The sequence below is a fragment of the Neopelma chrysocephalum genome, unplaced genomic scaffold (genome assembly GCF_003984885.1).
Source record: "Neopelma chrysocephalum unplaced genomic scaffold, ASM398488v2 Primary Assembly neopelma1_71, whole genome shotgun sequence".
In the NCBI taxonomy this organism is placed as follows: domain Eukaryota; kingdom Metazoa; phylum Chordata; class Aves; order Passeriformes; family Pipridae; genus Neopelma; species Neopelma chrysocephalum.
Genome location: NW_020897731.1, coordinates 682,338 through 699,995, shown reverse-complemented (window position 1 = coordinate 699,995; position 17,658 = coordinate 682,338). Strand labels below are relative to the sequence as shown.

The 17,658-nt window shown below is 38.2% G+C and overlaps 1 protein-coding gene across 5 annotated transcripts in view; it reads right to left on the bottom strand.

The window, feature by feature from the left end:
• The window catches only part of DOK7 (docking protein 7), a 58,084-nt gene that overhangs the window by 30,182 nt on the left and 10,244 nt on the right, over window positions 1–17,658 (bottom strand). For all 5 annotated transcript variants that reach the window (XM_027686540.1, XM_027686541.1, XM_027686539.1 and 2 more), the window contains exons 5-7: window positions 14,072–14,191; window positions 6,350–6,457; window positions 4,883–5,757 (exon numbers count right to left, since the gene is read on the bottom strand). In XM_027686540.1, coding sequence (XP_027542341.1) covers window positions 4,883–5,757; window positions 6,350–6,457; window positions 14,072–14,191 — 1,103 coding nt within the window. The remainder of the gene's footprint in view (window positions 1–4,882; window positions 5,758–6,349; window positions 6,458–14,071; window positions 14,192–17,658) is intronic.

The window sequence follows — 17,658 nt, the reverse complement described above, 5'->3', positions numbered from 1 at the left end:
TGGAAGATGTCACTGCAGGTTAATGTCAAGACTCAAAGAAAAACAATTGGAATTAAATCTGAAAAGAAGAGAGCACAAGAGCAAGTTTTCTAATTCATGCCAAAAGCCAGTAAGACCCAGAATCAAGGGTTATCAAAGTACACAAGAGCCTCACAAACACACCATCGCTGGGGTCAATACTGAGAACTGACTTCCTGATTCCTCTGAGATGCAAACTGTTCCTGTTATAGTTTTAATAGTATGTGTGTTCCCAGCTGCCCAGAGCTCTCAGATTAGAGCAGAAATACAAGTAGCAACAATGCTGCAGAAGATGACAAATGCATCCTTCTCAGCTGAGAATTTAGACAGCCTTTAGCTTTTTTTAAGGTGGAAGGAAGCATAAAATGTTACAGCATCACACATCAATACTGTAAAAAGAAAATCCTTAAAAAGAGATGTAAAAGGTGTGCAATTACAAATAATCATTCCTACACTTTCAGAGAAAGCATGGCAATAAACACACTACAAGATAAACACATAAGGTGTTTGGTCTCATGGGGAAAGAGGTAATGACACCAACTGAAAAAAATAGTTACAACAAAGTTGTAGATAGATAACAATATAGTGTGATTTCTTTAGTATCTGCTTTAATACTACATTAGAGAAGGACTAAAAGCCAAAAAAAGTTAAAATATTCTCAGTTATACAGATGTGGCCATGTCATCTTGAGGCTGCTATTTCTCAAATCTCACTATACAAGGTAAGACCTTATAGCCCTTTTCTTTCACCACTTTCAAAAGCAGCATCTGCAATGAAAGGATACACACCAGCTGACTCCAGGGTTAAGGGGTTTGTATGGGATTTGGAATACCAAGGCTATATTCCCAACCCAATTACAGGCTGCTCATGACCCTGGTAAAATCGGTCCAGGCAAGACCTCAAAAAAGACCTCAGTGGAGGATGCTCTTTAAACTTCAAGCCCCTTCTCTACCTGAGAACACATCAGCCTTGCTTCTCTCTAGGCTTAGTCTCTCCCTGGTCTACAATGCACAAGGGACACACAGATATTTATAGTTGCTCTAGATCTACACAGACTCTGCACTCCCCCAAGGCTGCAGGTGATTAACAAACTCTGAGAAGGGGACATGGTGCTGCATGACTAAATACACAAGTAAAGAGCCTGCTCAAGGATCACACTACAAACATGCATGTCTTCCTTTAGAGTTGTAATGCAAAATAAAGTGGTTTCTACAAAACAGACTAAAAGAGTTATATATCCTATCACCTAATCAAAGCAACTACCCGCTTAAACCAAGATCCACATCTCCCCAAGGCCCAGTTCTCCAGATACTGTGTATGGACGGGTTCTTAGCCCCACAGCACTGTGGATCCTGCTGCCTGACAAAACCCCTAAACTGTTTTGTCCATCGTGACCACAACATTTCCACCTTTCCACTTACTACAGATATGCTGGAAGATTCAAAGATTGAGGCATACAGCTACTGTGGTAGCAAGAACCATACAAGTACCTCTGAGAGGATTTGAGTAGATCAGCTCCTAATTTGGGAGCATTATCTCCCAGGAGGTTTTGGTATTTTAAAAAGATCAACTAAAGTAGGTGGCTGAATACCAATACAGCCACACACAAACTGACAAGTTCTTTTCCTCTCTATCATGGCAAGTTAACTACCAAAGCAGTAATCAAGACTATATTTCTACATAAATAAGAACTCCCACTGACATAAATATGAGTTTAGCATGGCCCAGACATACATAAATGTAATTCCTACAAATAGGCACATTTCGAGCTGTCAACAGTCATTTGAGTATTATGCTAAGTAGTATGAAGAGACAGCCATAAACATTCCATATTAATTCAACTTGCAAGGAGATGAAGGTCAGGGGACAAAAAGCAAAGCAAAACTCAAGCCAATACTTGTCAGATGGAAAAGGACAAAACCAGTTGGAAAATAATTTTATTTTTCAGACTTCTAGGAAAATTTACAAACAATGGTGGTGTAAAAAAAAAAAAAGACACCCTATAAAAAACGTTGACATCATGTCTTAAACTATAGCATCAAATGAAGTTACAGAGCAAAAAGCGTACAATGAAATTCATCAAATTAGTATTAGTTAAGTAGTTGAAAATGTAATAAGTCCAATAATAAATCTCTACAGCTTACTCAGAAATCCCATATAAATCCAACATTCTGAGCTTAAATTATACTTACAATACACAATGAATTCATCTCTGTAATCATCTACAGCACTGAAATCTACCAGGCAAAATTACATAGCAAAGGCACACCTTGTGAAGTTTGTAAAGGAGCATCTTGAGCACACTACAATTATGTACAATGGAAAGCAAAACACCCTGCATGCTTGCTTATTAACCTCCAATGTCTAATATGAAATACAATATAGAAATCATAGGAGCAATATTTAATGACTCTTCATGCTGGTTCTATTCGTCATGCAGAGTGAAACACAAAGGCTTCCTTGCCCTGTTTTCTGTTTGAGCCTTGGCGTTTTCCCAGGGTATGTTGTCCCTATGTTCCTCATCGTCCTTGTCATTAGCGGAGCAGGTGGTTGTTAACAAGTCAATCCCAATCATGAACACCACCATGCTCTCCAATATGCATGTCTTCATCCTGCAACCTGTTTTCAACTCTTCACATGCTGAACTCCAACGTGCACACACAGCATGCCCAAACCTAACCTCCATTTGCCAAAGTTTACATACAGAGCAGAAAACAAACAAATGTATCCTTAATTATCCTTAACTACTGCTGTAGACTTTCCTCTATTCAGGTCACTTACTCACTTTACATAGCAGGCATTTAAAAGCCATTAACACAATTTAATTAACAGCTTAACTTGAAATTGCAAAGGAACTCCAAACACTGGCACACTAAAGCTTTTTGAACATGAATTTGAATGAATGTGAAAACCTGGTATCTTCATTAATCCATAAATCAACTTCTCCTGGCCCTAACTGCATCTTAAACATATCTTGTTCAGAGCACAAGGAATAAGAATTATTTTCTAGTTACAGCATATGGATTTGTGCTTTCACTGTGTTTATCACGAGAAAGGCCAAAGACAGTGTCCATTACATGCTGCTAAAATAACTTCTCCTGACAGTTCAGGAGAATGTATCAAAAGGTTATTTTTTCTTTCAAAAGTAAAAACAAACCCATGAACCATTCCATTTAATGAGACTTCTTTCCTGACTGCTTATAAATAGGTATTTAAAACAAAAAATAGCAGATGTGCATATCTCATGCTAAAACAAAAGTTAGTAAGAGGGTTGCAGCAGTGTTTATCACTAAATTTGTTTAAATATTGACAATACCTGAAATTCTTGCCAACTTATATCATTAGGGCAGCTAGAAACACTGTGAAACCCGACATCACTTTGCAATAAAAGACGTGAGTACCTATCTTGTTGGGGTCAACAGGCAGTGAAAGAAGTAGTGACATAATTTAGCTTTTAGCGGTTTTGAAGATATACAATGGAATATTGCCTTTCAGCTTCCCGTCTTCCACAAATATCCAGTGTAAGATTTGATAAATTCATGTCTAAACCAACAATTCGGATCACCCACAAACATTTAGACCATGTGAGCTAATTGTGCCTTATCTAATTCTTTCCTCGCTGACCATAACAAAGACACCTTTGAGCTTTCTGATCCCAGCCCAGAGCCCATCTAGAAATCAAGGCAGTCAATGATGCAAATGCATGAAACACCTCATGAGAAGAAAATAATCCCTCAAATGTATAGCCTTTTAATTTTTCTTTCATCATCTACTATACATTCAAGCCCTTTTCACAGCAGTGATTTATGTAATCTCACATGCTTAATTAAATGCACACACTTCAATGGCAACATTTAATTCCTCAAGGAAAAGTCTCTCTTCCTGAATCCTTGCCTCACACATTCTCTAATTTGAGCACTCTCTCTAACCTTCACAGCCTTTCAACAGCTCACTAATACAAGCAGCTTTACCCAATTCTAGTTTAGCAAGCACATTCACAAAAAAAAAAGTCTTCTCCAGAATGGATAAAAACAGAAATATTTTCTTCATGCAATGTATAATGGATGCATAATGCTTACTGCCATAAAAAGACAAGAATGTAGCAGGGTTCAAAAAGAATTTTTAACAATATCAAAGTCACAGATACTGGCAAATGTGGTTATAAAGGCATATGAATCTCCACAGCTTAGGTTTTAAGTCTTCATGTGACTGGTGATAAAAATAATTTTTCCTGCAAATAAGCTGTCCTGGTCATAGACTGCTAATGAGCTTTTGTGTCCCTCCTCTAAAATATCTGTCATTGGCCAATTACAATACTGGATTAGTTGATCTGCTATGGATTGACCATCTTGTATTTCTCTAGTGAGAAACTTGGCTAATCTGGCTTCTTGTCCAATGTTCAAACTACAGTGATAAAGAAAAGAAAAACCTCAATGAAAAAAAAATATGCACTCTGGTCACCTTAAGAGCAGCACATACTATTTGACCTCCTTTCTTTCTTCTTCGTAAATACCAGGAGCAAGACAGATCAAGGTCCTTCGTGCTTGCTTGCTATTATATGACAAATTCAGTGGCTGCAAAACTTCTCTCTCTTTCACTCACATATACCCACAGCCAAAATTGGCCAATTTAAAAATAACAATTGGTGGCCTATACTGTTCAGTGTTTCCTTGACCAGGTCCAGATTTTGAGGAAACCATGTGCTAAGCCTCTCCATTTGACCATGAACAACACAAAGAAGTTATTACCTATTTAAATTATAAAGGAAACAATATTACTTATGACCTACAACTTAAGTAATTTTAAATTAATCATGCTATATTAACTAAGGTTTGTTAGCATCTGCTCAGTCTTAGGTATTTACCTTTAGTCCACCACAGATTGGACAAGCTGAAAAAAGAGCTCTTGTCATCCCAAGGTGGGGGCTACATGTGTCACAGGGGTCAGCTGAGGCCCCACCAGGTGGTGACAACTCACTACTTTTGGAGTCTGACACCTGTCCTTGTGGTTTTGTGTCTGACCACCTTGAAACAAAATCCACATATGTCTCATCACTTGAGTCCTTGCTGCTTTCTGCGAGTAAGGATAAAGGCCTCCCTCTGTCCTGGCTGTGCTCAGGTGCCCTCCGTGCTTCCAAGTGTGGTAGCCTCAGTTTTGGGTCACTAACACCTTGAGGTGGCAGGGCCTGGTCCTTGGGTAGCGTAGAGTCTGCACTCTTCTGTTGCACATCTTTAGAAGCTGCCTGTAACACGCTCCTGGGTATATCATAAATATGTCTGAGAGAGCTGGGAACCTGATACTCTGATCCCACACCTCTCTGGGACTCGCTGTGAGGACAAGTACATAAACTCTGATCTGATGGAAAGTTCAATGGCAAGCTTAGCAATGATCCAAACTCATCACCGTGGCAAATGTCCAAGCTCCCAGCATAGGAAGAGAAGCTTCCAGAGTAGGAAGAGTGACTACCAGTAGCTATTCCACTGTCTGAAGAACTCTGACGACCTATTTCCTGCAGCTGCCTGGATCGGAGAGGCTTCGGAGGTGGTTTGGTGGTGCCACGTGCCCCTTCTGGAAGGGTCTTCTCTTCCCCAAGATGAATGCCCTTGGCAGCTGCCAGTCCATGGCTCTCTTGAGAGGTGCTGGCTGAAGACTGCTCAGGCCAAACTGTCAACCTGCTCCCAACACTGACATCCGAGTGGCTGGTGTCTGAAGACGAGCTTGAAAGACTTCTGTCATCTCCTACAAAAGAAGAAAACACATCAATCTACATTTAAAACACAATCAAGAGACTGAAGCATAGCAAGTATGTACAAACAGGAAGGACCCCGAGATTCCATCTGCTTTTTGTAAGCAGAACTGCTGTCAGGAAAGCCAGAATTCCTGCAATAATTTGTATCCCCACAGGAAAAATAAAATGCAGTAGTATGTTACCTTGCCATAACCCTACCACATTGTGGGACATAATGCATTTGAAGCTAGATTTTTAAGGTTTATGCACCAAGTTCTCCCCTTTTCAAACATACTTTACTTCCATAGTTAATCAGGTTACTGTACCAAAATACAAACATACCTAACTGTACAAATAAAAATGGGAATATATAATCTATATAATCTATATACAAAAAGATCTTCTGTAATTAATTTATGCTTATATTGCGAGAATTTTTTTTCCTCAGTGATACTTGCAAAAAGAGCACTTTTACAGGTAATCAAATGTCTTGACCATTTCTCTGTTTTTCTTGTAAGTTACACATACTATAATTATGCTCACTTCTTAAGCCTGAGAAGGAAGGAAGATATTTATTTTTGTTTAATTAAAGATATTTCTTACCTCCACTGCCTTGGCGACTTGTATGAGACAGCAAGCTCAAGCGCTTTTCTAATTGCAAAGCTTCATGAGCCAATCTTTCTTCTGAATAGGCTGGATTTGTACTTGGATCTTTAAAAAGGAAACAGAAAATAAATAAACAACAAATAAAGGAAGAAACATGGAAAATATATTAAAAAAAAGGAAAGAAAAAAGACATTTTTATGTCAGATATTCTTATGTTTGAAATGCTGATTGGAAAAATGTATGGGGCAATCTGCTTTCAGCACATCCTGGAGATGTGCTACACACTAACTTAAAATTATAAGTGTCAAAGATTTTCAGAGGTTCTACCCAATGTGTATAACCCTGTTACCAACAAGGAAGAACATTGAAGAACACAGCACCAAAGGCAATAACTACAGAAATAATTAGCATCCACCAGGTCTAGAGGACTTGAAAGCTAAATTGACCTGTAAAATGTGTCCTGAATTCACTGAACTCACTGGGAATTTTAACATCGAGAAAGACCAAATTTTTTATTCTATAAATTTACAAAGCCACATCATAAAGTCAGTCATAGTGATTAATCTGACACCTTCCAATCCAGATCATCTATTTATAATGACTTCACTTTTAAGTTTGATGTTCAGAAGGTCATTAAGATCACAAGTCAGAGATAAAATAAGCAACCTTTTGGCTCTCTGTCTTCATATTTAATAAAAGACAAGTTAGAATAATATAAACCACTTCTAAAATGTACTATCAGGGATTTTCCCCATACATTTTAGCGACTTTGCCATTCTAGCTGAAATTATCTCACTGAAGTAGGCTCATTGTATTCCAATAAAAAAAAGAAAGATCAAAAGTTACACAGAATGTGGACTAAGTTTCATCAGTGAAACAGGCCAATTTCCTTCAAATCATTTGTTTCCAGCCAGGCACAACAATAAAACCAGATGCTGGAAGTTATCATAACCATTATCCCAAGAGAAACCTTATGGATTCTTTCAAATAGCACTGACAAGTGTGCCATGTTCAGCAGTTGCAAAGGCTATGGTCTGCTAACTTGTTCAACATCAGAAGTTTCAGTAGTTCTTATTAATACATAGGGAAAGTAATTATAGACAGATAAAATAGATTAGCTTACTCACAACTGCTGTTCTTGTATATCTGATCAACTGGGTAGTACTAGCACACCACAAAAACATTGAAACATTTAATGAGTCAAAAAAAAGGATGAAAAATGCTATACATTGCTGTGGTTGAGTTAGTAAGACAAAAACCGGTTGTATTGATGAAAGAAAAGATTCATTATCATCCTAGGTATTTTAATTTTAAAAGACTTGGGTTTGATGTTGTCAACACAGCAGTCAAAGCAAACTCACAATCAGGGGAAGGAGCACTGCCAGATGAGCTGAAGCTCCATGGGAGCTCCCTACATTTTTAACTACTCTGAGAAAGAAGCTGCCACATCTCTCGTCCCTCATCATATTCACTTTCTGACCTGCCCTGGGTAGATCCGAGCGCATCACAGGAACAGAAGTAACAATGCTGGAACTTCTAACTTTCTTTCCCATGTAGAGGAAAGTCTGCAATCTGGATAAGATTAGCAGAAAAAGCAAGACACACACAGTCTATCTGTAACAACATACATTGGACACCATAGGTGTTCTACCAGGGACAAGGCAATAATGCCCATGACAAACAGAGTCTGTGACCTCTGTGTCTCCCAGCTCAAACAGTGCTTGACACCTTCCAAACTTAAGAATAGAAAATAGGACTGCTTGATGGGGATTATTTTGTTAGGTCTCTATTCCTATTTACACTTCAAGACAACTCGTGTTGAGCATTGACTAGTTCAAACCTGTGTAACTGCTTATTCAAACAAAACCCCCAATGCTTCCATATGGATCTCTGCCAAAGGAAAACACAGTATCTGGCCATCAGCACCTATGGTGCAACCCAGACAGGTCTATGCAAGGCTCTGTTCAGTAGCATACAGTGTTACAAACAGCTTCTTGAGACTATCTTTTAATGTCCTCTGGTTACTCTGCTGTATCTATTAAATGCCCTTATGTCCAAAAAAGGTTCAACACAGATGTTCTAAGAGCACTTTGAGTATAAAGTTGGCATAACAGATCAGCAAATTATTTAAACCAAGATGCAATAGACACTAACCCTTCCCACAGCAAAGAACTGTCAGTAGGAAAGGTCCTTTCACTTTCCTCAGAGAATGATTGTTTGACAAGTACAGATTTTCAGAACATTACTAGGGCACATACACAACAAATAGTTTTTTAGTAACTGGTATCCCTCTTACAGACAGCAAAAGATACAATTTTAAGATATAATTTTTAAAAATTGGCCAATATAAGATGAGGAGGTAGGAGGGAAGTTGAAGTCAGTAAGTTTGCACTTCACATGTTCAATTACTTCCACAAGCTCAACTCCCTATAAGCTACACAGCCACAGAACACAAAACATGAAATCCAAAGGCATACTGTATGTCCAACAGGGCTGATAATTTTTTGGTTAAACTTCCCCCTAAGGATTGCCTACGTATGAAAGGTGTGTATAAAACCTGGTTCATACTTATGTACTGCGACCTCTCATTGCCCAGTTTTGTGGAAGATTGAGTAGAAGAACCTTTCTCAGCAAGTATTAGGAAATATCCAGAGAAATAGCTCCAAAACCTGCCAAACATATACAGACTCTAAGTCTGTATATTATTAAAAATAATTGTCTATCTGTCTTACCTAAGTCTTTGTTTTGCCTTTAATCTTCTCTGCCAGTAAGCCAGACTTCTGTGGAAAACACAGATACTACTATTCCCCAGAAGCAGCAGATTCTTATACCAGTATTTTTGGTTACAGACTTCCAAGCTCTAATCAGGAGCTCTTGCTACAAGATCAGACTATGGACTGAAGTCACTGGTAGCCACTTTTTAGGGAGCAGTCCTATACACTGGAGTGTATAACCTATGACCTCCTGTCATGTGACTGTAGAATTATGGCTTAAAACTTATAAAAAGAAAGGTTTTTTCAACAGCAAAGTTGGATTTGTTGGCATCATCCTATACCTTGTGCATGCACAATACACAACCTCTAAATAAATGAATGGCAATTTACCATATTAGAAACTCAGGAGGACAGAAGCAGCATGACCAGTACTGGGACAGCTGTCCAAGGAAGTTCACTCAGCCTCTGCCCACACAATATCCGACAGTAGCTCCAACAACTCTAAGAGCAATTAGTACCTTCGTTTCCCAAGTTCCTAACAAATGTATCCTGTCACCTGATTTACTCCCGTGAAATTTAGGTGGTTAGATTCACTCAGGTCCCCCAATTAATACAATTTTTTATGATTTTCCAAATAAAAATGGATCCCTTGCTACGAGGAAAAATTCTTTTGTATGAGGCAGTCATTGAAATCTTCTTAAATGATCTTTTAGGGCAAAGGGGAAGGATTACATCAAATTTAGCTGGACTAAAAATGCCTCTGATGGAGATTTTATTTTTATATTACGTTGGTGGGTATTCATTAAAGCCACATCAGCTGCTCATCGTGGGAGATTTTGAATACTTTGGTAACACACGAATAAAGTGTCACAGTAATTCAAAGCTCCAGGGTTGTTCAATAAGCACCTGTCAGGAAAAAATGTATTGTATCCAGTCAAGTCAGCAGCTACCTAATTGATTATATGCATCTTTAAAATGCAACATTAATTACTTCATTAAACAAAATTAGCTAAGTTAGGCTAAAAATCTCTCCTTTCTTTCTTCCTGTGTAACTGTAGGCGCATTTGTAAACCAGGCCTGGACCCTCACCTTCTTGCTAACATCTCCACACCTTGTAAGATGCCTGGAGGAATGAAAAGATGTCCTAAAAGTTTGAGGAGGATCCACTTGGTACAGATACTGCAGAAGGCAGCCACAGAGCTGTCTCGCAATGGCCAAAGGTATATCAAGCTTCAACAAAAAGAAAGAGCATCAGATAGAACCTCAGCAAGCAGCACTGTACACTTCTAATCAGTCCCAAAGCAGCCTGAAAAAACTTCCCAAATTAAAAAAGAGCATCAAGACTATCCACATTACACCTGGGGTCCTTCAGATTCCAGGACTAGACTGCCACATAGTCAGATTTAGAGAGTACTGATCTGCCCACTGATATCTTTGGGCCTTTGCTGTGTTCAGGTTTGGCACGCAACATGAATCTTGCTAGTGAAAAGAAGGAATTCAACACACCCCAGATAAACAAACATTTCTCAAATAACACGCATGCAAATTCAGCACAGATTACAAATCATGCAGTCAGTGATTCATTACTAAGTCAATATCTAGACTTCTGTCAAGATAGAATGTAAAATTCTCTGGTCTGTTTTCTAAATATCCTTTCAAGCTAAAAAAAAAAAAGAAAAAAAAAGAGACCATTCTAGTAGCCAAGTATAGCAGTTATCTTCCACCTAGTAGCTGAGGAAAACAAGCCATACAAAGATATCACATCACTCATTTGAGTCCTTTATTTAAAATGTTACACTGCCTAAAAACATTTACAGATACTTATACCTACACTACCTACACTACCTTCACATTCCCACTCAATGCCATATGTCTTCAGTTTTTTTTAATGAGACCTCATCATACAGCTTTTAATAAACCAAAATCTCCAATCTGCTAATGGAGCTATCAATAGGACTATTCTGGTACAATTCTGAAGAATTAATGGACTCCCAAAGTAAGTACCACCAGTAATAAAGTGTAAAACATCTAATGTTCTTTTCCTTTTCCATTCTATTTTGGATGTACACAGAGTTATTTTTTACCATGAGAATAGTAATTTGATACCCATTTCCAAAATATCACAGAATAATTCAGTTTGGAGGGGACCTCAGGAGTTCTCTAGTATAACCTGCTGCTCAAAGCAGGGTCCACAGTGAGAGATTAGACCAGGTTGTGACACTTTGCAATGTTCAGTCAAGTTTATGAGTTCCACAGCACTTGATTTTCATCACATATTTTATAGATTACATAATAAAATACATACAGCAATCATATATTTGTGTGATAAGAACACCGTGCTTCTATGGAAATAAGGTATACTTTTTAAAACTAAAATCCCAAAAAGAAGACAAGAATATTGCCCGTGAGCAAGTATCCCTTGCACAGGCAGTTTACAAACTCCATTTGGATATTGGTATTCTACATTTGTTTAAAGAATCACTATGGCAAGTAAGGAAACTGATCATTTTCCATCCTCTTCAAATCGGTCTCTACCACTTCCTATTAATTTCATGCTAACACATAAATATTTCAGCACTCTTTTTAACCATATGGTTGAGCTGCTTGTACACGAAGCAACTGGCTTCACTCATTACTCTTTTTTACAAGGACAGACTACAAAGATGTTGACTGCTTTAACATCTATAGATTATACTTGCCTTGCAGGCATTGGTGTCCAACAAAGTCAGTGTGACTTTTTTTACCATATTACGTTCTTCTCTGTGCATCTGCCCTTTGTGTGTTTTCCTTGCCTGAAAATACCAGAGTGCTTCAAGTATACCTCATGTTTAAGTTGGACAGCGGCAAGAAGCCAAATTCAAACAACAAATTGTGAAGAGGAGGTTGTTTTCTCTAAAAGCTTTTAAACTACACAAAAGCAGAACACTACATACATAGAGTGCAGTTGAGGGTGTGTAGCATTCTGCACTGCAGTAAATATGAATAACATTGACTAGATCTGTCCTAGTAGAATCCCTAATCTGGAAGTCTTGATCTAATTACGTGACGTGTACAGATAATTAATCCATTTAATTGCTAATCCTTTCAAAAGGTTGGGTGAATTTCAATACTTGAGAGAGACAGTATGCAGCTGGTAGACGTGACCTTTTCAAGCAATACAGTACATTCTGTGTAACAACATACTCGATAAGGAAAACTAGTTTATGGATGAATCACTAGTATAGTACATGTGCATGTGTCTTAGATCTGTGCAAGCTTCTGCATGGAAAAATAAATGAAGGAGAATATAAAAAATAATTTTTTTCTATGAATATGTACATAGGGAGTGACAACAAACCAGAAGAGACAAGGGTAAAGTAAACAGGAATGAAAGTTAAAGGGGTCAAGGTAGCTTGGAAAAAGGCAGAGGAGTCTGAAAAAAGAGGAGCACAATTCCCTACAAAACACTTCTCTCTGGGGAAACAAGAGGAAATCAAGTGGCCAAGTATCTCTTCACCTCATTCCAGTGGCAAGTCCATCAAGCACAGAAGAGAAATTAAAAGACCTCAGAAAAGAGGTCTTTTCTTATAAAAAACCAAATCATCCCCAGGATGTTCCACATCCACTTTATGCACTTAAGTGAGGTCAGAACTCTTGAAGGAGGGAAGGGAATGTGGTATGTGGCTGTGCACAACAACCTACAAACACCAGAACTGATAAATAAAGATGTGAAAGCAGATTCATTCCTACGTGCTTCTAAAAAATGATTCGTCAAAGACTGAGCCATCTAAAATTTAAATTTAAAAAAAAAAAATTAAAAAAAGGACAACAGAATAGTTGCTTGCAGGCTTAATTTTTCTGGACAAAATCTTTTGTTAAATGAAAGATTTAGGAGTTGTATCTATGTAATAGAGGTTTAGACGTATAGAAATGTATTCAATAACAAAGCTTTAAGTATCAACACTGACTTTTGTGTTTCTGTTGGTTTTGCTGTTTCCTTTTTTTTGAACACTACACTTAATTGAATGCAAACACATACCATCATACAAGAATGATTTTTCTGTCCACTGCTCTCCTTGATTATTTAATTTACTTCAGTCTTACAACTATGAGAAAGAAGACATGAACTGAGCCTTGTGTTTACTGCATTTATGTTAACTAACTTTTCATAATTTATTTTCACAAGCTTCAGATCCAGATCTAATCTGCTCCATCACATTTCCTTGCTGCAATTATCTTAATCTTACAACAGCAATAAAACCCTGTCAAACACTTATTAACTGCCTAACACATAAACAGAAACTCTAAGTATTTTCCAAAAATCCCACCATTCTTGCAGCCTTTTCCCACTGTATTCCACCACCAAGTCACAGATACTTTTCTGCAATTGCATTTCTACACTTTTGTCCTATTTGACACAGTAATTCTGACTCAATATTGTATTCCATCTGCTGAAATCAAAAGGCAATAGGGCTTACTACGATGCCATTCAATTTCCTCTCTGAACATTACAGTGCACACAGCATCTACAGTGAAATGGGAAAGGAATTTAATTCTCGGACATCAGAAAAAAAGCTCAAGCTGCAAAACTGAAATGTGATGTGGAGGCCTGACAAAGTTTTCCAAGGTTGACAAGACTTAGTGTTTCAAATGAACTCAAAATGCTCCAGAAGTTAGTTTTCCATTAAACTATCAAAATAACAATGCAGACATGGATCCAGGTTAAATGTGTAAGTTTAAAACTAAAGATTAGTGTTCCTTTCAATTCAAATTGCCATCTTTCAGTACTGTTAAATAGGAGAGGGCTAAAGTTAGCAATATCACCAGAAATATGAATGAGCCGGACCAGCAGGGGGAAACTGGGTACATTCAGCTTATAAATCTGTACTGTGACATTTCAGAATGAAAACCACTTTGCACTCTCCACACCCTCAGCCCCTGCAAGCTGTTCTTACAATCGCAGCAGCAAGTGCGAGACATGGCAAGTTCCTACTCCGCTCGGTTACTTTATACTTCCTATATTAACCTGGTAGGACTGGACGCAAACCAAAGGGGCCTTTCGTCGGGGAGATGCCACGGACGATGCAGTCGAACAGAAAGCTGATCTGCTCTCCTTCAGCGCAAGAGAGGAAAAAGACACCAGCCCCTGCAAGGAAGCACGACATAAATATGTGGTTTTCACCTGGATACATTAAAATATATTTAGCTGGAACTATTTATAAAGTAGCAATCAAAAGAGTGTTAAGTGCAAGCCATGAAAACAAGTCAACGGGACATTCTCCAGGGAAAACAAATTAAAAAATCAGGTCAGCACACACACACTATAACACAAACACATAAAAATTCAAGAGCTACCTAATAATTTATGTTAATTTTCTGACATTCAGGCACTTAGAGTTATGTCACACCGTCATAAAATGGCTTGGGTTGGAAAGTACCTTAAAGATCACTTAGTTCCAATCCCCTCTCAATGTCAAAATAGACTTATTCTTATCAGCTGTCTGGGTCTTTTACTCTTATTTACCCCTAAAATTTTGTAGGCCTAATCTTATGGCAAGTGTCAAGGATACTTAAAGGGTCTCCAGCAAAATGAATCAAGTTAATTCTACTTTTAACCAGTTTTAACCAAGAGGAGCTTTTTATATACCAATGAATTATGATTTGGTTATATTGCTGGATTATAGTATAAATTTTCCTAGACTAAGTCCTATGTGTCTATTATTAACAGAACGTAATACAACTCCACAGGTTGTCATCAGATCTTTACCCTTTGCTCTATTCTGATATTTGCTTTCCATTCATTAAGAATAGCCCCAAGCAAAATTAGAATGAGAATCACTAAACAAACAAACAAGTTATGAGCTCCATGATATATGACTACATGAACAACACAAAAGACTAGAAGGGCTCCACAGAATATTTTATTTGAGAATTGTCAGTCCAAATATAAATCACATCAGGAAAAAAATTATCATCTTAAAATATCAGGCAAAATTTCAGGGACATAAAAATTCAATACCAGACACAGAAAGAAATGAAATTAGTATACAGACCTTGAAGAAGCACTGCCACTTCCCCAGGCCCATGCATATAGAAAACTACAATATCAAATCTTAGACCTGCAGTAAGGTTTTGCACATTACTTTCCTAGGGACTTGAGCCCCTAATCTGGACATATGTGTTTCACTTCTGCCTGTCTCTAGCCAATTCTGAGTTGCATACATATTTTTTCCAATTTTACTGAAAGCAGAAGAGCTGGTTGGTCTTGACCAGAGTTACTGCATCACTTTCCACACACATGCCCTGTCATATCCAACAGGATACTCACATTTCACTCAAACGACGGACACACTTTTAACAGCTTGACGAAGGGCTATGGGATCCAAACAAAAGGGATAATAGAGAGTGGACCACAAACCACACTAACTATTTTAGTAAATTAGATATAACCAGCAAGCAGTAAACTGACCACTCCAGGAAAAACATATTCTGGTCCACACTCTTCTGTCATTCTCAATTTATGTCACATCTAAGTCTCTGCCTGTTCTGCTTAAATCTATTCAAGACAACATTGTTAGCAACATCATAACTTAATCTGTCACTCCACCACATTTGCATCTCTTCACATCATGCTTATCAAAAATTCTTCAGTCAAAGAAACAAACACACACCCTGGCTTCAGGATCAGAGATCATCTAGGAGATTGATTACAAGACTAATCACACAGTCTGACAAGTATGAAGGTTTTTGGTGGTGACTCATTTGCAGTCTTGCCCCATTTCCCCTCCCCAAGAGATGCCAAAGTCAGAGAACACTGTATTAGGGGAAAGAAAAAAAACTGGCTGCAATGTATTCAGGAATGATTTGAAATTCAGCTTTTTCTTTGAGCTCACTTCTCCCTGCACAGCGTAGAGGGAGTCTGAGGAAATCAGTTTGCCTAATCTTGGATGGTATGACTCTTCCCCCATGAATCACATCAATGCCAGAAGCCACATCTTTCTTGAGGGAGCAGGGCAGCACAAGGCTTTGCTGGATGACCTTTGTATTACATGCACAATAAGCAAGCAGGATACAGAGAGAACATAGCAGAGGACATTCCTGTCTCAAGCACAGTGATACACTACGTGGCTTGATAATTCAGCAGAATCCTACACACGCATGCTGCCATTCAAGAAAAAAAATGATACCTCAAGTATTTCTGTACGTAAAGAGTATATCTGGGCCACTTTGTTCTTCTATGACTATTGTCAAGAGTTACCTAAACTCCTAATGGGCTCTACAAGCCTTTGACTTTAATGGAAACTAAAAAAGTAAAAGTGCTCATGCAAGCTGGCTGCTTAATTCAAATGCTTATTTCAGCAAAGAAGTATCACTCATTTGGAAATCTCAAAACCAAATGTGATTGCCTTCATATTACAAACAGTGTTTATGTCCATGTGCATGTGGATGCGAATCCAATATACACATAAAATATTTCTTTGTAGATTCTATTATTCACGTGAACACCTTAATTGTTGATTGACTCTCACAGGAAACATTCTCTTTCTTATTTTGCTTGATAGAAGTAGATTGCAAGTGGAGGAAGAAGTCTGAGGGTCCTTGCTAAAAACATCAAGCGAGATGAACAAGTAGGTAAGGTTTAACTAAGTAATGTTTCAAAAGCATACATAAAAACAAGTAATTACATTTCTTTTCTGCTTTCTTGAGAAAACTGACAAATTCACTACTAGAAATTACACATCCCAGTCACGTGCTGGAACAGATTTGGTGCACAGGCATTTGGAAGCTGAGGAATATGTGGTATGCATCCCTGTAATACCATGCAGCTGTTTACCAGACTGAAGGGCTCACTCGCTCTCTCCATGGGGTAAGAGACTTGGTGAAAAGCAGCCTGCAACCACTTGCACAAGGCTGAAACACTAATCCAATCCTCTGTGTCAGTCAGTAAAGCATTGTACAGTCCCTCAAACATTCAAGAGAAGTTGCCAATTTCATAAAACTTCCAAATACTACTAAATCCTGCTAATGTTTGATTTTAATTTATCATACTAAAACAGCAAACCCATTTGCAAACACACCCTCACAATGGACAAAAATTACTTCAACCTCTGTACTGTGTGTGAAAGCAGGGAGGAAGAGTCAGTCCCTTCCCATTAATTACTACTCCTAACAGCTGCCAGACAATGTCAGAGCCTGAAGTCTTTTAGCTACAGGACAGGTATGAACCACAGCAGTTCATTTCATGGTCATCAGCATATTGTCCAACCAGTACATCTCAACCCTGGGCTCGAGAACCCCCTTTAGGGGGTATTTCAGGCTGTTTTTCTCTCTGGGGAAAATGACAAAGGGTGTTCCTAGTATTGCCAACTAAGACATGGGCATGACTACTGAAAATAAGATAGGAATGGTTGTTGTCTGCAGTACACCTAAGAAGGAGACAGCACAGAGCAATATCTGCATTAACAGAAGTTTTAATCTACACGACTCAGATTTTTTCAAGAAATTCCAGATCTTGCCCCAGTTTAACCACCCCTACTACTTTCAATTTTCAAATAAATGCAGAAGTGGAAAGACGGAAGGAAAGACGGAAGGAAAGACGGAAGGAAAGACGGA